The 24,080-nt window shown below is 54.2% G+C and overlaps 1 protein-coding gene across 6 annotated transcripts in view; it reads left to right on the forward strand.

Annotated features, from left to right (window-relative positions):
• The window catches only part of C18H16orf74 (chromosome 18 C16orf74 homolog), a 45,224-nt gene that overhangs the window by 16,145 nt on the left and 4,999 nt on the right, over positions 1-24,080 (forward strand). For all 6 annotated transcript variants that reach the window (XR_002519338.2, XR_002519336.2, XR_002519337.2 and 3 more), the window contains one exon: positions 117-162. Coding sequence is in view for 3 of the 6 variants with exons in the window: in XM_021932243.2 (XP_021787935.1) it covers positions 135-162 (28 nt within the window). In the remaining 3 variants the exon portion in view is untranslated. The remainder of the gene's footprint in view (positions 1-116; positions 163-24,080) is intronic.

A 24,080-nucleotide genomic window follows, 5' to 3' on the forward strand; every position in this document is an offset into this window, starting at 1 on the left:
CCACCACAACCTCCTGTTTTGCACTCGTCAGGGCCAGGGGTGGGGGCCTGGCCGCACATGGCCAACACAAACGAGTTGTGCCCGTCCCCCCTCTGAGCGCTCTCCTCTCTCCACAGGCCTGCAGAGGCGCCAGCATGGGGCTTAAGATGTCCTGCCTGAAAGGTAAGGCCTGCACCTCTGCCCCCACCAGCTCTCATGGCAGGGGGTGGGCTGCGCTGGGGGGCAGGAGGGAGGGGAGATGAAGCCCTCTGCCCTGCAGAGAGAGCGGGGCACCATCCCTTAAAGCAGTCCTGTACACAGCAGGTACCCTAAAAATGCTTGTCATGACCCTGAGCACCCCCCCAAGGCCTTCCTTTCTTTTTTTTTTTTTTTTTGACAGAGAGTCTCTCTGTCTCGCCCAGACTGGAGTGCAGTGGCCGGATCTCAGCTCACTGCAAGCTCCGGCTTCTTGGTTTCATGCCTTCTCCTTCCTCAGCCTCCCGAGTAGCTGGGACTACAGGCGCCCGCCACCTCGCCCGGCTAGTTTTTTGTATTTTTTAGTAGAGACAGGGTTTCACCGTGTTAGCCAGGATGGTCTTGATCTCCTGACCTCGTGATCCGCCCGTCTCAGCCTCCAAAAGTGCTGGGACTACAGGCTTGAGCCACCGCGCCTGGCCCTTCCATTTCACTAGCAGTGAGTGACTGAGAAGGTGGCAGTGCCCTGGGGCCTCAGTGTCCCCCTCAGGGGGCCTAATCCCAGGCTGTGGAGAGTGAGGGAGGAGGAGACCTTTGCGAAGGAGCCAGTTACACGCTGGGCTGTTTTTTTTCCCGAGGACACACCTGGGGCCTGTTATCACCCAGACAGGAGGTCCAGCGTCCAGGTGCTGGGAGAGAAGGCCAGCAGGAGAAAGTTCTAGAAGGACACAAAACCACTGAAGGGTGTTGTGGGTGTTGGCGAAGGCGGCCCAGACTTCTGTCCTGTCTTCTGTCCTGGGACAGACCAATGCGGGAGGAGACCTCCCATCCCAAGTCCATTGCTGCCCCCTCTTCTTTACCTTGGTGACAGTTGCTTTGGTCTCCCCAGCCGAAAATCTGGGAGTCACGTGGGCGGCCACTGGTCCAGACCCAGCATACCCGCCTGCTCTGACTTGCGGCCCTGCTGCCTGAGACCAACTCTGGCTCCAGGTGTCCCATGGCCAGTAGTTTGAGGGCCAGGCTCCTAGCCTGCCCCAGGGCCACCTGCCTGACCCCAGCAGCCCCTTCCAGGCAGAGGTCACCTACGCACCTGGAGAGGTGGTCAGGAACTGAGCCAGGCCTGGAATCAGCCTGCATTGTGTGAGTTGTGGCCTCACCAATGCCTCTGTAAGACCTAGATCAAGAGCCTCAGTTTCCTTATCAGTAAAATGGGGATCATGGTGGACCCGTCTCAGGTCACCAGGAGCACCAGAGCAGGGCCTGGTGCACCCTGGCGGTGGCTGCTCTTAATTAATTGTATTATTTCCTTCGTCAAATTCACCAGGCTCTGTAGCCCATCCTTTGGGTTTAGGCAGGCTTAGGGCTTTTGGATGCAAGCTACAGAAGCGGACACTGGTTAACAAGGAATTTACTGGAAAGCCAAGGGGAGCCCACAGGAAGAGTAAAGTAAGGAGGAATGAAAAGGTCCCTGCTGGGAGCCGGGATGAATGGACCACCTTTTAGGTTCCCAGGCTGGGAGGAATCTGCTCCAGGAGAGCATCTGATTGGCCCAGCTTAGGTCTTAGGCCCGCCCCCTTGGCGTGGAGGGAGGTGCATCTTGATTGACAGCTCCTCCAAGACCGCTTGCAGAGAGATTGGTTCCCATGGTGAAAATCGGGGTGTCCTTTGCCAAGCGGGATGGGATGCCAGACAGACACAAACAGCCCGCGTACCCTCCAGGGCCTGCCTTCCTCTGAGACTCCAGCCTGACCCCACAGAGGAGCGGGGAGATGTTTGTCAAATGAGTATCTGTGAGTGGTTGAGGTTGATCCAGCCGCAGACAGTGGTTGAGAGGGTCAAGCCTGAACCCTTGAAACTTGAGGACTTTCTTCCCTTTGACGTGAGTTTCCCAGTTTCTGGCACAAAGTAGGCATTGAGGACACTTTTCTTTAAAAAATAGTATGTATCACATAAAACTTACCGTTTTAACCATGAAGTGTACAGGTTAGTGGCATTAAGCACGTTCACAATGTTGTGTAACCATCGCACCACCCATCTTCAGAATGAAGGTTTCATCATCTCCAACTGAAACTCTGTCCCCATTAAACACTAACTCCCCGTTCCCTCCCCCAGCCCTTGGCAGCCACCATTCTACTTCCCGTCTCTAGGAATCTGCTCTAAGGACCTCATGTCCGTGGAATCATCCAGCATTTGTCCTTTTGTGTCTGGCCTCCGTCGCTCAGCGTGGCGTTTTCTAGGCTCATCCACATTGAGGCACGCGTCACTGCTTCATTCCTTTTCACGGCTGAATACTACTCCACCATGTGGACAGACCACGTTTTCTTTATCTGCTTCTCCAATGATGGACACTGAGTTGTTTCCACCTTTTGGTGATTGTGTCAGGACATCTTTGACAAAGAAACCAGGCCCCTGGAGGTGTCTCTGGGACCACTTTTCTTCCAGCCCAAGGCCAGGGCTTGATCAGGAAGGTAGACCAAGACTCTGCAGATCCTGACAGTGCCTGGGAAATGTACTCCGACACCACCCACCCCCGGCCCCTCATGAGTGAAAGCACAGGCAGCCAGCTCAGGGTTCCTGGAGCTGGGAGCTTTTAAAAGGACCACCTTCCTGTCGGCCCTAGAGCTGCTAAGTGCTGGAATGGCACCTGCCCCAAGCACGGCTTGTCCATCCATTTTTCATGGCTGGCTTTGGTGCTACCGGCCCCTGCCCACCCCCACCTGCCCAGCCTGGGTCTCTGAAGGTGATGAGGCCCGCACAAGCATGGTGGTGACTCTGGGAATGGGGAGTAGGGGGGCCAGAACTCTTTTTTTTTTTTTTTTTTTTGAGACAGAGTCTCGCTGTGTCACCAGGCTGGAGTGCAATGGTGCAATCTCAACTCACTGCAACCCCCGCCTCCCGGGTTCAAGCGATTCTCCTGCCTCAGCCTCCAGAGTAGCTGGGATTACAGACGCCTGCCACCACGCCCAGCTCATTTTTGTATTTTTGGTAGAGACGGGGTTTCACCATGTTGGCCAGGCTGGTCTCCAACTCCTGACTTCAAGTGATCCGCCTGCCTTGGCCTCCCAAAGTGCTGGGATTACAGGCGTGAGCCACCACGCCCAGCCTGGAGAGAAACATTGTAACTCGACATTTGAAGTAACCAGGAACTCAGTAACATGGCATCTTACTGTCCTAGGGCTGCTGTAAGAAATTACCCCAAACTAGGTGGCTTAAAACAGGAATTTATTCTCTCACAGTTCTGGAGGCCAGAGGTGTGACATCCAGGTGTGAGCAAGACCTCGTTTCTTCTGGAAGATCTAGGGAGGCTCCTTCCTGCCAAGCTCCTGGTGGCACCAGCCATCCTTTGGTTTGTGGCCGCTTAGCTCCAGCCTCTGCCTTGTGGCACATGGCTTTCTTCTTCTGTCTTCCCCTCTCTTTTAAGGACAACTGTCATTTGCTTTAGGGCCCACCCTATTCCAGGATAATCTCATCTCAAGATCCTTAACTCAATTATATCTGCAGGGCTACACGGTGGCTCATGCCTGTAATCCCAACACTTTGGGAAACTGAGGCAGGAGGATCTCTTGAGCCCAGGAGTTCAAGACCAGTCTGGGCAACATCACAAAACCCCATCCCTACAAAAAATACAAAAATTATCGGGGAATGGTGACGTGCATGCCTGTAGTCCCAGCCACTTGGGAGGCTGAGGTGGGAGGATCCCTTGAGCCCAGGAAGTCAAGGCTGCAATGAGCCGTGATCACACCACTGCACTCCAGCCTGGGTGACAGAGCCAGACCCTGTCTCAAAAAAAAAAAAAAAAAAAAAAAATCACAAAGACCCTGTTTTCAACAATGTTAGATTCCCACTCATAGGTTCCGGTTAGGTGTATCTTTTGGAGCGGGCACCGTTCAGCCCTGGATACAATTACTCACTCCCTGCGGCCTCAGTACTACATGCTGCCCAGGGCACCAGGAGGAGGGACCCGCCAGGACCCAGGCTCTCTGCCTCTGTGCTCTAGCCCTGCAGCCTGGCCAAGGACTCAGACCCACCCAGCTGTTTCCAGGTGACCCTCCTGTACTATGCCCCCAGCTGCAGGTCTCCCTGGGTTCAAATCCCAGCTCTGCTCCTTACCAACGATTTGACCTTGGAGCAGGGCCAGCTTCACGGGCATGTGACCTCTGCAGCTACACAGGCCCCATGCTCAGTTTAATGCTCTTAATGCATATTGAACAATGGGCCTCACATGTTCATTTTCCACTGAGCCTCACAGATTACACAGTGGTTCCTGCCTTGGGGCAAGTGACCTTGTCTCTCTAGGCCTCAGCTTCCTCTGGAGTAAACTGAGGCATCCTGCATCCAGCCCACAGGTTTTTATTGAGCGCTGGGTTCTGGAGAGGACTTGAAGAATCATAAAGACAGGACTCTGCCCAAGGGCATACTATCTAGAGCCACACCATCCAGTAGAAATAGATTTTAACGTTTCTAGCAGTCCCATGAATAAGGTAAAAAGCAACGGGTACGATTACTTTTAATATGTTTTATTTAATTCAGTGTATTCCAAACATCATTTCAACGAGTGGGGTCCAGTTCACTGGTCTGGGAGGTTCAGTCAGCTGATCGGGGAGGGGGGTGTTCAGTTGTCTAGGGGATTTAGTTTTGTGGTTTGGGGGATTTTGTTGTCTGGTCTGGAGGTTTAGTTGTCTGGTCTTGGGGGGATTGTCTCGTATGGGGAGGTTAGTTGGCTGATCTATGGGGTTTAAGTTGTCTGGTCTGGGAGTTACTTGGCTGGGCTGGGGACTTTACTTGGCTGGTCTTGGGCAGTTGGTTGGCTGGTCTAACAGGGTTTACCTGTCTTGTGTGGGGACTAATTGACTAATCTGGGGGTCCAGTTGGCTGGACTGGGGTTACTTGGCTGGTCTGGGGGTTCAGTTGGCTGGTCTGGGGTTATTTGGCTGGGCTGGGGGCTTTACTTGGCTGGTCTTGGGGGTTTAGTTGGCTGGTCTGGGGGTTTAGTTGTGTGATCTGGGGGTTTGATTGGGTGATGTGGGGGTTCAGTGGCTGGTCTGGGGGTTCACTTGGCTGATGTGGGGGTTCACTTGCCTGGTCTGGGGGATTTAGTTTGCTGCCCTCCTTTCTTTCCCCCTCCAGTCTGGGAATCTCTCCCTCTAGAACCAAAGTAGGCTTTCTGAGCCAGGAGGCACCTTGGCAGTCATCTTGCAAAGCCTTACATTACATATAGGGAAATTGAGGCCCAAGGAGAGGAAGTGACCAGCTACGGTCACACCAACTAGAAATGAGACATGGGTTCCTTTAGGGAGGCGGCTCGGAGACCTGTTCTTATTCCCTTAGGAGGCGTGGTTGCCGGAGGCATGGTTACGGGAGGTGTGGTTACAGGGGCGTGGGCTGAGCCCGCTCAGTAGAGTGCGAGGCATGGTTACGGGAGGCGTGGTTACGGGAGGCGTGGTTACGGGAGGCGTGGTTACAGGAGGCGTGGGCTGAACACACTCAGCAGAGTGTGAGGGTCACAGTGGGTATGACATTCTTCCCTGCGGGCTTCATCTCACCGACTCTGACCAGCCACAGCCCCAGCCCTCGCCACCTCTTCCTTCCTCAGCTCCCCCATGGGCTCTGAGGCTGTGTAACTACCGAGGAAGACCCAGGCCCCTTCCCTATTGGGCTGGCTTTGTGTCGATGGCACCCAACGTGGCTGGCTGGGATGGGGTCCGCCCACTGCTGGGCTGGCTTCCGTCTCTACCGTGTGTGACTGTCCGGTGGCTGCTGTGACAAATGACCACACACTGGGGGTTTAAAACAGCAATTTTTATTCTCTCATGGTTCTGAAATCGGCCCTGGCAGGGTCACCCTCCCTCCTCAGCCCCAAGTGAGGAACCTTTCAGCCTCTTCCAGCTTCTGATCGCTTCAGGCATCCTGGGTCCAGTCTCTGCCTCCGTCTTCACGTGGCCTTCCTCTCTTCGTGTTGCCCTGCATTCAACCTCCCTCTCCTCCTCTTGTAAAGACACCAGGCGTTGGATTTAGAGCCCCTCCGCCCCCAAATCCAGGGTGAGCTCATCACGAGATCCTTAACTAATTACATCTGCAAAGACCTCATTTCCAAATAAGGTCACATTCTCAGGTTCTGGGTTGATGTGAATTTGGGGGACACTATTCAGTCCCCATCAAGTCAGTTCACCTCTGAGCTTCCCCTGTGGGGGGGCAGGAATGTACTTCTCCTGTCTGGCAACAAAGACTCAGCCCAAGGGTGGTAGATATTGAGAGGGTGGCATAGGAGGAACACAACTGTGCCAACACCCCTTTGTTTCTGAGTCCAAAGGAGAGGGGCTGCAGCGGCACCCCTTAAGCAGAGTCCCTCTGCTCAAGGGCCTTGCCGTGGCAACTGTGACCCACAGGAGTGTCCCACGGGCCAAAGAACATCTCCCTCGCACCTTACCCTATAAAGACTGGCACGTGCCAGCATCAACAGGAGCTGGGCACGGCCACCCTCATCACAGCTGAACTCTACAGATGGGGAGACTGAGGCACAGGGGATCTCTCACTGGCTCAAGGCCACATGGCCAGTTAGGAGAGGTTGGCTCCACAGACAGAAGGGGAACGAGGGAGTCGTCTCCTTGGTTCCTAAGTGCTCCCTCACCAGGCTCCAGCAGGGCAGCACAGCCAAGGAAATGGCGTGGTCCTGCTGCATGGTTCTCAGTGGGGTCCGGGACCTTCTGCGTAGGCATCACTTGGGAACCAGTCAGACCATCAGATTCTCAGGACCCACTGGATCAACTGAGTCAGGAACTCAGGGTTTTCAACATGTCCTCTGGGGGAATTCCAGTGGCTGTGTACTTTTGAGGACCACTGGCAAAATGGCTCTGGGGTCAGAGATCCAAGTTCATGTTCTGGGTCAGCCTCTGACTGACTGCAACTTTGTGCAAGTCACTTCCTGTGCCCAGGCCTCAGTTTCTGTGTTTGTAAGATGGAGCAGCAACTGGGAAGATCTCCTGGGTCAGGTCTCGAGAGTTTTCTGAGATAGGCACTAAAGATGGTGCCCAAGGAGCCTTTACACCTTCCTGCTGTGGAGGTAGTTGCAGGTGTGTGGGGGCCTCCGCAGGAAGAGTTCAACTGCAGGCGTGGGCTTTTCCGCTAGAGTGGCTGGCTGGGGCGTCAGGGCTACCTGGGAGGACCTCTGTGGTCTTTGAGGTTCTGCGGGGGGAATGTCAGCTCCAGCCTGGGTTAACTCCAGCATCACCATGGATACAGGCTCCTGGGAACGAGACTGGCCCCAGCAACTGTCCTGGGGAAGGTCCCTTAGGGCTGCCTGGGGCTTGGTGGGAAAGATGAAGGTTTTCTCCTGGGTTGGTAGCTTGTCATTGTTTTTTTAAAATAGATTTTATTTTTTAGAACAGTTTTAATTGACAGAAAAATTGAAAAGATAGTACAGAGAGTTCCCATATACCCCACACTAGCTTCTGCTGTTATTAACATCTTACGCTCACACGGTCCACTCATTACAGCAAACCAATCAATACAAATCCATTGTTCTTTATTGCTATTTTATTTATTTATATACTTATTTATTTATATTTTTGAGACAGGATCTCACTCTCTCTTTGTTGCTCAGGCTGGAGTGCAGTGACACAGTCACAGCTCACTGCAGCCTTGATCTCTGGGGCTCAAGTAATTCTCCTGCCTCAGCCTCCCAAGCAGCTGGGACTATAGGTGTACAACGCCATGCCCAGCTAATTTTTTTTTTTTTTTTTTTTTTTTTTTTGTAGAGAAGGGGTCTTGCTTTGTTGCTTGGGCTAGTCTTAAACTCTTAGCTTTAAGCCTTGACCTTCCAAAGTGCTAGGATTATAGGCATGAGCCACCGCACCCTGCCAGATCCATTCTTATTAACTAATATCCACACTTTTTGTTTTTTTGAAACAGGGCCTGGCTCTGTTGCCCAAGCTAGAGTGCAGTGGCACAACCTCAGCTCACTGCAACCTCCATCTCCTGGGCTCAAGCAATTCTCCCACCTCAGCCTCCCAAGTAGCTGGGACTACAGGCAAGTGCCACCACACCTGGCTAATGTTTTTGCATTTTTAGTAGAGATGGGGGTTTTACCATGTTGCCCAGGTTGATGTTGAACTCCTGGGCTCAAGCTATCCTCCTGCCTCAACCTGCCAAAGCGCTGGGATTACAGGCATGAGCCACTGCACCCGGCTAGATTGGTTATTATTAACTAATGTCCACATGATTCCAATTTCCCGCATACATTTTTTCTGTCGTGGGATCCCACATGACATTTAGTTGTCACACCTCCTTAGGCTCTTGGCTGTGACAGTTTCTCAGACACTCCTCATTTTTGTGCAGACCCCTGGCTGCCAGGCATGGCTCTGACTCCCTCGCTCGGGGGGCTGAGCCTGGGGGTGGTTGGTGGTTGGCCGTTATGCCACCCATTTTTCTGTTTTTTTTTTTTTTTTTTTTTTTTTTTTTGAGACGGAGTATGGGTCTGTCGCCCAGGCTGGAGTGCAGTGGCCGGATCTCAGCTCACTGCAAGCTCCTCCTCCCGGGTTTATGCCATTCTTCTGCCTCAGCCTCCCGAGTAGCTGGGACTACAGGCGCCCGGCACCTCACCCGGCTAGTTTTTTGTATTTTTTTTTAGTAGAGACGGGGTTTCACCGTGTTAGCCAGGATGGTCTTGATCTCCTGACCTCGTGATCCGCCTGTCTCGGCCTCCCAAAGTGCTGGGATTACAGGCTTGAGCCACCGTGCCCGGCCTGGCACCCATTTTTCTGATTTGTCTTCAGAGGCTTGCATCTAGCCTCTGGTCAACCCAAAACCCAGAATCCCTCCATATGGCCCCGTGACTGTGTGAATGCCTGGCTCTGCTGGCGGACAGCTGCAGGCCAGAATTGCATGAGAGACTGTTCCTTCCACAAACCTTTATTGTGTCCCTACTGTGCACTGGGTACTGGCCCAGGTCCCAGGGCTACAGGGATGAACAAGGCAGTGTGGTCCCGGCCACTGGAACGTACAGAGGTGAGGAATAACCGTAATGCTAACTCAGTGCTGGATGGAAGCTAGCGCCTGCCTACCCAGGGTTGCTAGGGGTGGCATCACCCAGGAAGCACCCCAGCCTGAAGAGCTGGCCTGGTACAGAGTGGGGAAGGGACGGCTGTTCTTGGTAGCAGAAACTCATGGGCATGGACTGGGAAGCAAGCAGGAGCCTGGCGCGCATGGTGGAGGAACTGGAGGGACCACAGCACCGGAGAAGATGGGAGTGGCCAGCTGGAGCCAGGCAGGGAATGTGGAGTTTCCACCCCTGGGGACAGGAGCTCTGTGAAATGGGAGGGTGAGAAAAGCATTCATTCCACTAATACATTTGAGCAGTGTTCAGAACGAATTGGAAATTTCATACATTTGAAGGGAGGTCACGTGGTAGAATCCAGTCCCCGCTGAACCAGGAGTTAGAAAATAGCCAAGGTCAAGCACCCCACTTCCCTGAGCTTTCCTGTCCCCTTCTGTAAAATGGGCTCAGGCTCCTGCCTGCGGGGATCCTGGGGGAGGTCCTCACCCGCTGCCTGCCGGTGCCACCGCCATGTTCCAGGGGTCTTTGTCTACTCTGCCGACCTCCACACCCAAGCCACAAACAGGAGCCAACACACAGTCGCTGTTCCATGGTGCTGGTTCCCTTCCACTGCGGGACAGAGCCCAGACGAGGGTGTGTCCCGGGCAACTTCTCACAAACATGTACTGAGTACCTGCTGCATGCCAGGCGGCACACTCAGCCCTCAGGATGCAGCAGTGAGCAGCTCAGAGCTCTGTCCATGTAGAAGAAATGGAAAGCGTGTGTGAACAAATGCACACCCAGCAGGCTGGATTTCGTGGTAAGCGCTGTGAAGGGAATTGAGCAAGGGGGTGCAGTCGAGGGGATGAGGTGGGGTGAGGGGTTCTCTGTGGTGCCGACACTGGAGTCAGCCATGTGGATGCAGGGAACAGTGTTCCAGGCAGAAGGAACAGCAAATGCAGAGGCCCTGAGGCAGGACCAAGCGCACTGAGCTGGTGAGCAGCGAGAAGGCAGGTATGGAGGCCAGGCTGAGCTGGAGGAGCTGAGGTCTCTGGGGCCAGCAGGTGGTAGAAGCTGAGGTGTGGATTGAGAACTTAAGAGTAATACAGGCCAGGCACAGTAATACAGGCCAGTACTTCAGAAAGCCAAGGTGGGCAGATTGCTTGAGGTCAGGAGTTGAGACCAGTCTGGGCAACATGGTGAAACCCCATCTCTACAAAGAACAGAAACATTGGTTGGGCGTGGTAGCATGCTCTTGTAGTGCCAGCTACTCAGGAGGCTGAGGTGTGAGGATTGCTTGAGCCCAGGAGACGGAGATTGCAGTGAGCCAAAATTGCACCACTGCACTCCAGCCTGGGCAACAGAGCAAGACCCTGTCTCAAAAAAGAAGAAATAGAAAGCACTGGAATCGTTCTAGCCCAGGAGTCTAAACCTCCACCACACATCAGAGTCTCCTGGAAGGCTTCCTAATGGATGCTGCCCCGGCCCGTTAGAGGTGGGGATGAGATTGGTGTAGATGGGTCCCAGGCACTGGTGCTCTAGGAGGCCTCCTAGGTGATTCTCCTGGGCGGCCCAGGCTGACAACCAATGCCCTTGCCTTGCAGATGGGGCTGCGGTGGAGACTGGCTGCCCAAGGTAACAAGGAGCAAGTCAGCCTGGCTGGGAACCCAGGTGTGCAGGCTCAATTCCAGGGCTCTTTCTGGAACCTTCTGAACAGACCTCTGCCCAGGAGGCAGAAGCTCCTGAGAGACACCCCCCTCCAGCCTCCCTTCGGCTCAGGGCAGTGGGGTGGATCATCAAAGCCTGTTTTAAACCAGAGAGCAGATGGCGTCTGATCTCGCCCTGCCCCCTGCCCAGGACAGAGCGGGCAGCCCTCCTGGCTCACAGCAGGGACTTAGCCGGTCTCCCCCATCAGTCACCCATGCTTAAGCTAAACCTCTGGCACCTGATGTCCTCGGAAAGGAGGGAGGCCAGGACAGTGACGCAGCAGGTGGGAGACAAAGTGCCGTTTCCAGCCGTGCCTGGGTAGGTCAGCCCAGCTGGTCTCCACCCCAGTACTCAGCGTTAGTATTCAGGTGATAGTTCCCAAGGACTTTCTCCTCCTCACACTCCTGACACCATGAGGTTAGGAACCATGCTGCCTTTTTCATCCCTGTAGCCCTGGTACCTGGCCCAAGACTTGGCACACACAGACCATGTAACAAATGTTTGCAGAATGAGTGTGCTCTCAGCCTTAGCCACTGTGTGGAGACCCTCCCCGGACTGACCCTCCCGGCGACCGGGTTGGCTGCCCTGTCATCCTTGTCATCCCCATTATCTCGTCATCCCCGTCATCTCCGTCATCCTCGTCATCTCCGTCATCCCCATCATCTCCGTCATCCCTGTCATCCCTCTCATCCCCATTATCCTTGTCAACCCCATCATCTCCATCATCCTCATCAATGTCATCATTCCCATCACCCCCATTATCCCACTCCCCCCATGGGAGATGACTGTGGCCATAGTGTTAACAGCCTTCCCATTTTTGCCTATCTGTTGGGTGAAAAATCGTACCTCAGGAGTAATTCATGCTTCCTCTCTTTTTAACAGGAAACATTTAACTTTTTTTTTTTTTTTTTGAGACGGAGTCTTGCTGTGTCTCCCAGACTGGAGTGCAGGGGCGCCATCTCGGCTCACTGCAAGCTCCGCCTCCCAGATTCATGCCATTCTCCTGCCTCAGCCTCCCGAGTAGCTGGGACTACAGGTGCCTGCCACCATGCCCGGCTAATTTTTGGTATTTTTAGTAGAGACGGGGTTTCACCGTGTTAGCCAGAATGGTCTCGATTTCCTGACCTTGTGATCCACCTGCCTCGGCCTCCCAAAGTGCTGGGATTACAGGCGTGAGCCACCACGCCCAGCCAACTTTTTTTTTTTTTTTTAAGTACAGATGGGATCTTGCTATGTTGGCCATGCTGGCTTCAAATGCCCGGCCTCAAGTGGTCCTCCTGCCTCGACCTCTCAAAGTGCTGGGATTACAGGCATGTGCCACTGCACTTCTTCTTTTTTTTTTTTTTTTGAGACGGAGTCTTGCTCTGTCGCCCAGGCTGGAGTACAGTGGTGCAATCTCAGCTCACTGCAGCCTCCACCTCCCAGGTTCAAGCAATTCTCCTGCCTCAGCCTCCCGAGTAGCTGGGATTACAGGCACGCACCACCACACCTGGCTAATTTTTTGTGTTTTTAGTAGAGACAGGGTTTTGTCATGTTGGCCAGGCTGGTCTTCAACTCCTGACCTCAGGTGATCTACTCACCTCAGCCTCCCAAAGTGCTGGGATTACAGGCGTGAGCCACCACACCCCACCTGGCCTAACTTCTGATTGAAGTGTAACATACATACAGGAAAAAGACGCAGGTCCTAAGTCAGCTGCTCCATGCATTTCACACTGACCAACAAACATGTCAGCTGCCCAGAAGCCCCTCAAGCTCCCTGCAAGGGCAACCGGGCTCGTGACATCATAGATCTTGACCTGAATGTGAGCTCCACATGTCTCTTTTGTTGGGCAAGGAACTCGTACCCGCCCACACCACGCCTGAAAGTCCTCTGAGACCCTCCTGTGACGGCTCAGTGCAGTGGCCGCCGAGAAGGGAGGGGTGTGCGTTCTCAGCTCCCCAACCCCTGAGGGGCCCTCTGTCCATGCCTGAACTTCTCCAAGCCTCAGTTTCTGTGAAGTGAGGGCTGACCTGCCTCTCCCAGCGCTAACACGAGGACTGCAGAAGATGCTGTAGGTGAGGTGCCATTTCCTGGCTGTCACTCTCGAATGTCATTTGTCACCAAAAAGAACTTCACCATTTACAGGAGGGACACCACCTCTGGTAGGATGGGCTGTGTGCCCTTAGCTGTGTGATCTCGGGCAAGTGACTCAACCTCTTTTTGCCTCCGTTTCTTCCACAATGAGTTAGGCAGGATAACACCAAGGGCTGTTTAGATCATTTCAGGAAGTCAAGTCCCGTAGAGACACTGGCATCGTGGCGCCCGGTGCACATAGGCCTTCATAAAACATGTTGAGGGGCCTGTCACTGCACCTGTCTCTTCTCAGCACTGGGACCAGCAGCTCCTGGGGCCCTGGGCTGGGTCTTTCCCGTCAGCCGTGAGCCCCTGTAAGATTCGCTGAGGTTGCCTGGGCAACAAAGGCCGGGTCCCAAAGCATGTTGTTGCTGTCGCAGTCCAGGAAAGTCCTGGTCCCTGATCAGGGAGCAAGCAGAGCAAGGCAGTCCTGGGGCCCTGGGCCCACTCAGGGGGAGCCAGTACTCCCCGGAGAGCTCGCCTTGCGCAGTGGCTGGACCTGAGCTGGGAGTGACAGTGCTTGGTGCCGCTTCGGCCCCTGAATGCTGCTCCTACCTGGAGCTGCAAGTCCAGCTCAGCCTTCGGTCTGCTCTGCTCCCTGGCTGCAGCCTCTCCCAGCTTCAGCTGCCCACAGGGCCCAGGTTCCCCTGGGAGACCCCCAGTTTGCTCCAGTAGCAACGTTCACCACCTTTCTCTGGTACTAACTGGAATCAGCCTGCTTATATTACTCCTTCCATAGCAGTCATAATAGTACTAATAATATGGCCCCACTAAGTGCCTGCCATTCAATACCTTACACTTAGTACCATGCATCCTTGTGACAGCCCTGCAGGATACAGGTTATTATCTAGGGCAAAAGTTACAGTCAGAGCTGGGCACAGTGGCTCACACCTATAATCCCAGCTTACTTAGGGGGCCCAGGCCCTCCTTACTCCCTGAGCCCAGGAGTTAGGAGGCCAAGGCAGCAAGATTGCGTGAGCCCAGCAATTCGAGTTCCACCTGGGCAACAGAAAGACCACCACCTCTTAAAAAAAAAAAAAAAAAAAAAAAGTTAGAATCTCTATTCCAATGAGACGGCTGACAGTGTAGCAACTGTTAGCGCTGATAACTCCCTTTGCAGTAGGAGACAGGGTAAGAAACTTGTTCAGACCACACAGCAGGTCAAGGGCAGACTGGGGGCTTGGGTTCCTCTGGCTTGGGCCATCCTGGAGCCCCTCCGTGTAGCCCCAGGCACTGGGGCCACATGGGGACAGAGGAAGCCAGCAGCTCCATGCCAGGCATGCAGCGCCAGCCCTGAAATGCCCGGTCATTGTTGCAGTGAATGTCAATTACCCCTGTGGTTCCAGATCCTGGGTGACTGGCCTGCTCCCCCGACAGGCCCATGCAGAGTTGCCAGATTGAGGATGGAAAAAAACATAAAAACAGGATACCTGGTTATATTTGAATTTTAGATAAGAAATATTGTCAAGTAGAAGCATGTCCCAAATATTACATGGGACATGCCTCTACTAAAAAAGTATTTGTTAGCCTGAGATTCAGATGCGATGGATGGCCTGCATTTTACCTGGTGACCCTGCCCTCCAGGGACAGCTGGCAATGTCTGGAAGTATTTTTAGTCATAGAAGCTGGGGGTGCTACAGGGTCTAGAGGCCAGGGACACTGCTAAACATCGCATGACACACAGGACAACCCCACCTCAGAGAATGACCGCAGTGTCAGCAGCGCCAAGGCCAGGGGACCCTGGTCCACACACGAGCATTTCCGTGGCCAGGCAGGGTGCCAAGTACGTGGCTTTTTTTTCTTCTTCTTCTCATGGTCGTCCTGCTGTTGTTTCCATTTTAGGGATGAGTAGATTGAGGGCTGGAGGAGGGGACACTGCCAGGAAGTGATGGGACCAGGGCTGGACCTGGGCTTCATTTTTTTCTTTTGTTTGGAAACAGAGTTTTGCTCTTATTGTCCAGGCTGGAGTGCAGTGGCACAATCTTGGTTCACTGTAACCTCCGCCTCTCGGGTTCAAGCGCTTCTCCTGCCTCAGCCTCCTAAGTAGCTGGGATTACAGGTGCCCACCACCACGCCTGGCTAATTTGTTTTTTGTATTTTTAGTAGAGATGGGTTTTCACCATGTTGGCCAGGCTGGTCTCAAACCCCTGCCCTCAAGTGATCCACCTGCCTCAGCCTCCCAAAGTGCTGGGATTACAAGCATGAGCCGCCACGCCCAATGCCACCCTCCACCGCTTTTTTTTGGTTGTTGTTTTTTTCTTTTGAGACAGGATCTCTCTTGCCCAGGCTGGGGTACCATGGCGTGATCGCAGCTCACTGTAACATTGAACTCCTGGGCTCAAGCAGTCCTCCCTTCTCAGCCTCCCAGGTAGCTGGGACTACAGGTACACATCACCACGCCCAGCTAATTAAAAAATTTTTTTAAAAGATGGGGTCTTGCTATGTTGTCCAGGCCGGTCTTGAGGCAGGATTGCTGGGCTCAAGCAATCCTTTGTCCTTGTCCTTCCAAAGTGCTGGAATTACAGGCATGAGTCACTGTGCCTGACCCTGGACCTGGCCTTTGGAATCTGGGCTCACCACACTGTACCCACACCCTCCACAGCCTTCCCAGAGCGCCCAGCACTAGGATGAGCAGGAACAGACCGCGGGAACTGGGAGGGCTGCCCAGGAGGGAGGAAGTGCAGTCAGTGCCCAGGGCAGGAATGTGGTTTGGCTGGGCAGAGCCAGGCAGCTGGGCACCTTCCCCCACCTTGGTGTGTCGAAGCTCCTGTCTCTAGCTCCTCTCAGGTTGTCTCTCTCCAGCAGCTCATCCCTGACGCAAGCTAGGGCTTTTTCCTTAATTAAAAAGAGATTTAAAACATCCATTGCTGTCTCTATTGGGCCTGGGATGCCTCAAAAAGGTAAAACCGCCAAGAGCTGCCCCAGCCTCATCCATAATAACACAAAGCTTTCCCTGTAATTGGAATTAAAAAAAAAAAAAAAAAAAGATTAAATGCATCTGGAACCCTTGGAGGACTTTATCAGTTTACTTTTGAAAGACCTGCATGAAATCCAGAGACCTGGTCATCTCTGAGGGGTTAGTGTCAGCCACTGTGGCCCCTATGTTCCTGCTTCAGGGCCTTTGTGTGTGCCGTGGGTGCCTTGGGGATCTCTCCTGCCGCTTTCTGATTGACCCCTTCTGAGAAGCCTTTTCCAGCTCCTGGTCTCCCCTAAACCCTGTTTCTCCCCACTGTGAGCGGGCTTATCATCTGCCCCTGGTCCCTACTTGCATTGACCCAGGATCTTGGAAATACCTTTGTGCTTCCAGCCCCCAGAGCACAGGCTGTGCACGAAACCCTGCATGGCCCCTGCAAGGGCCCTGACTTCTCTCTCTGTGCCTCCGTGTGCCCATCTGGAAGATGGGGTCTGCCTCACTGGGAGGATCAAATGACGAGTGCCCAGAGGCACTCACATAGTCCAGCCTCCCTCAAGCACTGTTCTCAAGGCTCAGCATCGTGGGCCCCTCCCAGCGATGGCTTGAATTACCGGGGACCCTCCTCCTTTTCCTCCAGCTGACCCGGAAATCTTGGGGACCCCATTCCTGCTACTGGAGCCTGGACAGGAGGTGTAGCGGGGAAGGCACAGGTAAACCTCTGTAGAGGCCATTCTTTCCTCAGCAGTGTCTGCAGCACCTGGGGCCATGCAGGGCACACAGCAGGTGCACAATAAATGCCTGTTGACCGGCCACCTCCCTGGCCCAGGCTCAGAGCTGGGGCATTACACTTGTGCTGGAAAGGAGGGTGACATACGCTGGCTCTCCAGGTGAGAAAGCCCCGGCCGAGAGGCAACATCACAGCAGGAAATGGAAGTGAGAGTCAGATGGTGGATTTCCTCCTTCCCAAACCCCTGGCCATTCCCACAGAATAAGGGAAAATTGTGCCCCCAGAGTCAGGTTGGAACCAGGAATATTTTGTGTAGCACCCACTCCAGCTGTGTGACCGCAAGGGGGCGACAAGGCCCCCGACCCACACTCAGGGGGCTGTAACAGTAGCCGTTGGCACCCGGTAGGTGCTGAATGTTGGCGGAATCAATGAACAAGTGCCCTGACTGAGGACAATTACACCTGTGGTTCAAATCACATGGTGTGAATCTAAGCTTAGTATCAACTCGTGATCTGAATGAGAGCTTGTGTTTACTGAGTGTGCACAGCAAGGCCAGCACTGGGGTTTTCTCATCCACAAAACGCATATAGAATCATCGCACTGCCTTGGCTGGAGTGAGGACTCAAGGGTGGTCCTTAACCTCTCGTGCCTGCCCAGCCGGACCTGGGCACTGTTATTTACCCGAGTTCTGCAGGTGAGGAAGCAGAGGCCCAAAGAGGCGGAGCCACTGCCCAGGTGGCCCGTAGCCCAGGTGGGCCTTCTGGCTGTCCGTCGCATTGTGGGTCTGACAGGCTGGAGCCCCCTGTGTGTGTGATGGCGCTTTGGGGAAGAGGGTGTGGTCCCATTCAGGGCCTCCAAGCGGAACGCCTGGGGTGCAAGCCTGAACTGTTTTTAAAAGAATCAGGCCGCGTGGGGTGGCTCATACCTGTAATCCCAGGACTTTGGGAGGCCAAGGCAGGTGGATCGTTTGAGCCTAGGAGTTCAAGACCAACATAGTGAGGCCCTGTCTCTACAAAAAAGGTTAAAACTTAGCCAGGTGTGGTGGAGAGTGCCTGTAGTTTCACCCAGCACTTTGGGAGGCCAAGATGGGAGAATCGCTTGAGCCAGGGAAGTCAAGGCTGCAGTGAACCTGAGCCACAGAGAGAGACCCTGTCTCAAAAAATCAATTAATTGAAATGAAAAAGAACCAGTAGAGGTCGCACGTGAGCCGTGATGCCAGCACTTGCTCCTGTCTCCAGCGCGTGTCTGCGGTGACCTCTGGGCGGCCGGGAGTTCACCAAGAGCTGGCACAGGGAATGGTGCCCTGACCCCAAGGACCTGGGCATCCTGCACAGAGCCTGGATGTGGCGTCTTGGGCACGGGCTTGCCTGACTCAGCATTTGAAGGATCAGGGCTGCTGATCCCAGCAGCAGTGAGGGCAGTGTGCGTGGAGCCTCGTCAAGCCCCAGCTCTGCTCCCCAGGCTCTGTGTATTCCCAGCACGTTACCTCCCTTCTCCAAAGCTCCGTGTTCTCCTTTGTAGCATGGGCGTGATCCTAGTGTTCTCCCTGAGGGATGGTGTGAGGGTTGGTTGCAGGGGTGCAAATGGCAGGCTCGGCCCAGAGCCCAGCTTCGGATGCTTAGGAAATGGCACCCCCAGCTCAGGACCCCCCAGGCCCCGGCCAGTTGGCTGCCCGAGGGCCATTTCTTCCCACACCTGGCAGCCCCATGCCCCGCACCTGGCAGCCCCACGCCCCACACCTGGCAGGCCCACGCCCCACACCTGGCACTTCCTGCAAGGCTGGTGCCATAACAATTTTACAGCCAGGGAAACTGAGGCTCCAAGAGTAAAGCCACCTGTTCCCACGGTGGCCCCAGCTCAGGGGTTCCCATCCCTGGCTGATAGAGTCACCTGGGAACTTTTCAAAATCCTGGTGCACCTCATGGAGCCATGAATTAGCCTGTCTAGGGTGAGGCCCTGCATAGGTGATGTTAACATCCCAGGTGATCTCAATGGGCAGCCACGATGGGAACCACTGTCCTGAGCTAGGAGGGCGCAGAGCCGGGTCTCAAAGCCTGTCTGACCTCACCACGCCAGCACCCGCCTGTGTAACCCATGTGGAAGGCCGGCTCCAGGGCCCCGGGTTCTATGGTCTGGTCTGCGTAGCTCTGCCCCCACTGCAGAGGACGTGGCCGCAGAGCAGGGGTCAGGGCCTGGTGACCTGGAGCACGAGGCTGGGCTGCCTCCCCGGAAGGGGGAAGGGCTTCCCGCACAGGCTCCATCCCCCTGAAGCCTTGGGATGGGCCTGGGTCCCTAGGATCTGCTTCCTTCCTTCTGGAATCCCAGGCTCAGGAAATAGGCTTTTAATAGCCCGAGGCAGGCACATAATTAACAAATAACAGTTCTGGCCTTAGCACAAATGAGCTCCTTGTCTGGGGCAGGGCTGGCATTTGGTTTTTAATCCCCAGCGTTGGCTTCATCCTCTTGAGAGCTTTCCCTCCTGTTTGGCCACCTCTGCTGCTGAGGCTGGGCAGCCCCTGGGGATGTGAGAGGGGCTGGGGTCCCTCCCTCCTCCCTGCCTGCCCTCCCCTCTCCCTCTCTTCCTCCTCCGTCTCGCCTTCCTCCTCCTCCTCCCTCTTCCCTTTCTCTTCCCTCCTCCTCCTCTCTTCCCCTTCCTGCCCTGTCTTTCCTCCTCCCTCTTCTCCCTCCTTCCCTCTCCCCTTCCCCCTCCTTCCCTGTCCCCTTCCCTCCCTCTATCCTCCTTCCCTCCCTCTTCCTTCTCCCCTCCTCCCTCCCTTCCTCCTCCTCCCTCCCGTCTCCTTCCCTCCTCTCTTCCTTCCCTTCCTCCTCTTCCTCCTCCCTCCCTCTTCTCCCTCCTCCCCTCTCTCCTCCTTCCCTCCCTTCCTCCTCTTCCTCCTCCCTCCCTCCTCTTCCCCCTCTTCCTCCTCCCTCCCTCTTCTCCCTCCTCCCCTCTCCTCCTTCCCTCTGTTCTCTCCTCCCTCCTCCCTTCCTTTCCTCCTCTCCCTCCAACCCCCTCTCCTCTGAGACTTCTGCCTCTCCAGGGCTCACTGAGAACCTGATCCTTCCAGATTATATGTGTGGGTTTTGTCCTCAAGCTCCAGACCATGTTAAAATGCAAATGTGGGGTGTTTTATTTTAGAATCTTGGAGTATTCACCGAGGAAGGGGTTTGGAGACTGAGCAGGGAGGCTCCCTCCTGTTACAGATATGATGATCAGCGATTCCTTTTGTCGGGGGCCTCCACAAGGAGCTCTTTATGGATGATAATAGAGAACACTTATGGGGCAGCTGGCTGGGCAAAGTACTTTCGTGAATTCATTCATTTCCTCACACGCAGCCCTTCAAGAGGGGGCTGCCCTGCCCACCTGCAGCCGGGCTTCTGGCTGTGGCTTTTGTTTTTGGCATGAGCAAGCCTCAAGCTTTCGAGGTTCTGTTTTTGCCAGTTACAACATCAGGTGTGTCCTCGATCCCAGCTCCCCTCCGCAGTCAGTCCTGGATGTTATAGAGGAGAGATTTGCAACCACAGCCCCAAGACCCAATCCTGCCTGACGCCTGCTTTTAGAAATCAAGTTTTATTGAGACAGAGTCATGCTCGTTCATTTCCGCGTTGTCTGCGGCTGCTTTCAGGCTGCCGTGGCAAAGTCATGTGTGTAGTTTGTGTGGCTCACAGAGATCAAATATTTCCTGCCTGGCCCCTTGCAGTTACATGGGGGCTGTTACATGGGATCATGGCTACGGGAAGCATCGGCTCTTGGGGTCAGCCAGATTCCAGTTTGGGGATGGATCCTGGCTCTGCCTCCCACTAGCTGTTCAGTTGTGTGCAGATATTACTCTTTTAGGTCCCCAGTTTCCACATCTGTGAGATGGAGCTGGTGACACTGAGCACGGTGGCAATGGAGCCTGAAGGAGCCCACGCCTGCAGCCCCCGTAGCTTGTCTGGGCGGTTGGCAACACATCCTTTTGTTTGTGGTTGTTTGGGGTAGGGATGCCTCTCTCCAAGTGACTTCCTTCGATTTGTTTCACACTCTGGGCTTCTGTGCAAGATTGCAGGAGAAACGTTCTCTTCTTTAAAGACGGTTCAAACCCCACTGCGTTAGACCTGCTTCGGAGGGGCTATGTGGGTGCTGCTGAGGGGCTTAGAGTTCTGTCGGGCTGAAGTGGCCTCTTCCCTCAAAACTACCCAGTCAGGGGCCAAGAATCTTCCAAGACCGGGCGCGGTGGCTCATGCCTGTAATCCCAGCACTTTGGGAGGCCAAGGCGGGCAGATCACGAGATCAGGAGATCGAGGCCATCCTGGCCAACATGCTGAAACCCCGTCTCTACTAAAAATACAAAAACTTAGCCAGGCGTGGTGGCGGGCGCCTGTAGTCCCAGCTACTCGGGAGGCTGAGGCAGGAGAATGGTGTGAACCTGGGAGGCAGAGCTTGCAGTGAGCTGAGATCGCACCACTGCACTCCAGCCTGGGCAATGAGCGAGACTCTGCTTCAAAAAAAAAAAAAAAAATTAGCTGGGTGTGGTGGCGGGCGCCTGTAGTCCCAGCTACTCAGGAAGCTGAGGCAGAAGAATCACTTGAACCCAGGAGACGGAGGTTGCAGTGAGCCGAGATCACGCCACTGCATTCCAGGCTGGGCAACAGAGCAAGACTCTGTCTCATACATACATACATACATACATACATACATACAGTCTTCCAAAGGAGGAAACACGGTTGGGGTTCAGAAGGTAGGGAGGTGACGGGGCAGTGCCTGGGTGAGGGGCGGATTCTGGTCACTGGGCTGAGAATGAGGGGAGGGAAGTGACTGGCTGTGCACAGGTCAAAGGGGGCTCATCGTGGTCATCTCACACCAGCCGTGTGTGCCAGGAACCGTGGCGGTCTCTCCCTAGCCCAGGGACTCAGCTGATTCTGCCACTACCACCCCGCGCTTGTCCATGAAAACAAGAAAGCTGCAAAGAGTTAGACTAACAGAAGTCGGGGTGGGGGGCACACATGACCACCCACCCTCTGCCAGCAGCTGCAAGTTTGGGGGTTCCCCAAGCCACCCTCATGTTTGTTTAGTTGCTGAAAGGACCCACAGAAGTCACAAGAGGCTCTGATTCCTGGCTATGGCTCATTCCAGGGAAGGGACCTAGGTTAAGACCAAAGGGAAGACGCTCACAGGGCAGATCCCATGAGAGCTCCAGGCACAGGCTCCCACTGTCCCCTCCCTGTGGAGCCATGGGCAGTGCCAACTCCTCCTGACGGTGGTGAGTGACAGCACGGAGCATCGCCAGGAGGGAAGCCCCTGGCCTCCGTGTCCAGAGTTCTTACAGGGCATTATGGATTGAACTGTGTCTCCCAAAAATTCCTAAGTCAACCTCCTCACCCCAGGGCCTCAAAATGTGGCCTTCTTGGGAGTAGTGTCTTTGCAGGTGTAATGAGTTAAGATGAGGTCATTTTAGTAGTGTAAGCTCCTAGTCCAATATGACGGGTGTCCTTATCAAAAAAGGTAAATCTGCGCTGGGTGCAGTGGCTCATGCCTGTGATCCCAGCACTTTGGGAGGCCGAGGTGGGCGGATCACCTGAGGTCAGGAGTTTGAGACCAGCCTGGTCAATATGGTGAGACCCTGGCTCTACGAAAAATACAAAAATTAGCTGGGCGTGCTGGTGCATGCCTGTAATCCCAACTACTTGGGAGGCTGAGGCAGGAGAATTGTTTGAACCTGAGAGGCAGAGGTTGCAGTGAGCTGCGATCATGCCACTGCACTGCAGCCTGGGCGACAGAGCAAGATCTGTCTCAAAAAAAAGCTGGGAATTGGGGGCGGGAATCTGGACAGAGACAAGACACAGGGAGAATACAATGTGAAGGCAAGAGGCAGAAATGGGGTGAGGCTTCTACAAGCCTAGGAACGCCAGATTGTCAACAACCACCAGAAACCAGGGGACAGGCTTGGAACAGTCTCCCTTGCAGCCTCTGGAGGAACCAACCCTGCCGACACCTGGATCTGGAACTTCCGGCCTCCAGATCTATAAGACAATGAGTGTCTGTTGTTCCAGCCACCCGGTTGATGGTGCTTTGTTGTGGCAACCCCAGGAGACGAAGGCACTGGAGCTCCTCTAGAGGCTGATTGATTGCTCACTTTGGAGCTCAGCCTGCAGGCTACCGTCTCTCTGGGCATGACCCAGAGCCCCCCTCCATCAATCATGCCTTTGGACACCCAGTGTAACCACAGCCCCCGGCAAACAACGACTCTCCTATCAGGCAAGAGATTCCAAGGGCTTAGAGAGCACCTCCCAGAAACCATGGACGGAGACCAGACCTCTTTTTAGGCAAGGTTAAATTCTTTACTACACAAAGGGCCTGGAGAGGAGGTGCAGTGCACCCGGGGTCACACAGCTGGTGGCCTGATTCCAAAGCCAGTGTGCCTGCTGCCTTCAGTTTTTCTGAGCCTACCGCCTTGGTCAAGTTGCAGATGAAACAAGAATTTGGCCTGAATGGCATGGCTCCAGGTCCTCTAGTTGTACATTTTTTTGTGGATTCAAACAGATTGTCCCTGACAGCTCAGGTGTAACCTGCCTCTCAGAGGAACACCCCTTAGGTGAACAAAGGTTGCCCTGAGAAGCCCCCTGTGATTTCCCCACAGCCAGGTATGAGATTCCCACTGTGCACCTGCAATCCCTTCCTATTGGAGTCAGGGAAAGATTTGCTAACTCTATCAGTAATCTATTACTGCATAACAAACTATGCCAAAACTTTGTGACTTAAACATCAAACCTTTATTATCTCAGAGTTTCTGTGGGTCAGGAATTGAGGAGTGGCTTATCTGGGTGGTTCTGGCTCAGGGTCGATCATGATGTTACATCCAAGATGTTAGCCAGGGCTGCAGTCTCATCTGATGGCTGGACTGGGGCTGGAGGCTCTGGGGCTGAGGTGGCTCCCTCGTGGTTGTTCACTAGAGGCCTTGATTCCTCACCCACATGAGCTTCTCCACAGCTTGAGCATCCTTGTAACATGGTGACTGGCTTCCCCAAGAGCAAGTGTTCCAAGAGAGAGCAAAGAGGAAGTTGCAATGTCTTTTATAACCTCACTGTGGAAGTCACACACCATCATGTCTGTCCTATTGTTGGAAGCAAGTCACTAAGTCCATCCACACTCAAGGGCTTAGACTCCACCTCTCAGAGCCATGTTTTAGAACCCCCACACTGACCCTACAATGGTCACTTAGGAACATTGTCCTGATAGTGGTCAAGGAAGGCCCGAGAACAGTAGGAAAAATACCACCCCCACAACCCCTTATTACTCAGCCTCTCCCTTTGGTCAGGGGCTCTGATACTTGAGCTAATTTAATCCCAGCCTAGCATTGTTTGGGGCAAAACCAAAGTGATGGGGCATAGAGACAAGGATTGTAACACCTAGCTTAATGCTGCCTGAAGGGTT

This window comes from Papio anubis, chromosome 18 (genome assembly GCF_008728515.1).
Source record: "Papio anubis isolate 15944 chromosome 18, Panubis1.0, whole genome shotgun sequence".
NCBI classification, from domain to species: Eukaryota; Metazoa; Chordata; class Mammalia; order Primates; family Cercopithecidae; genus Papio; species Papio anubis.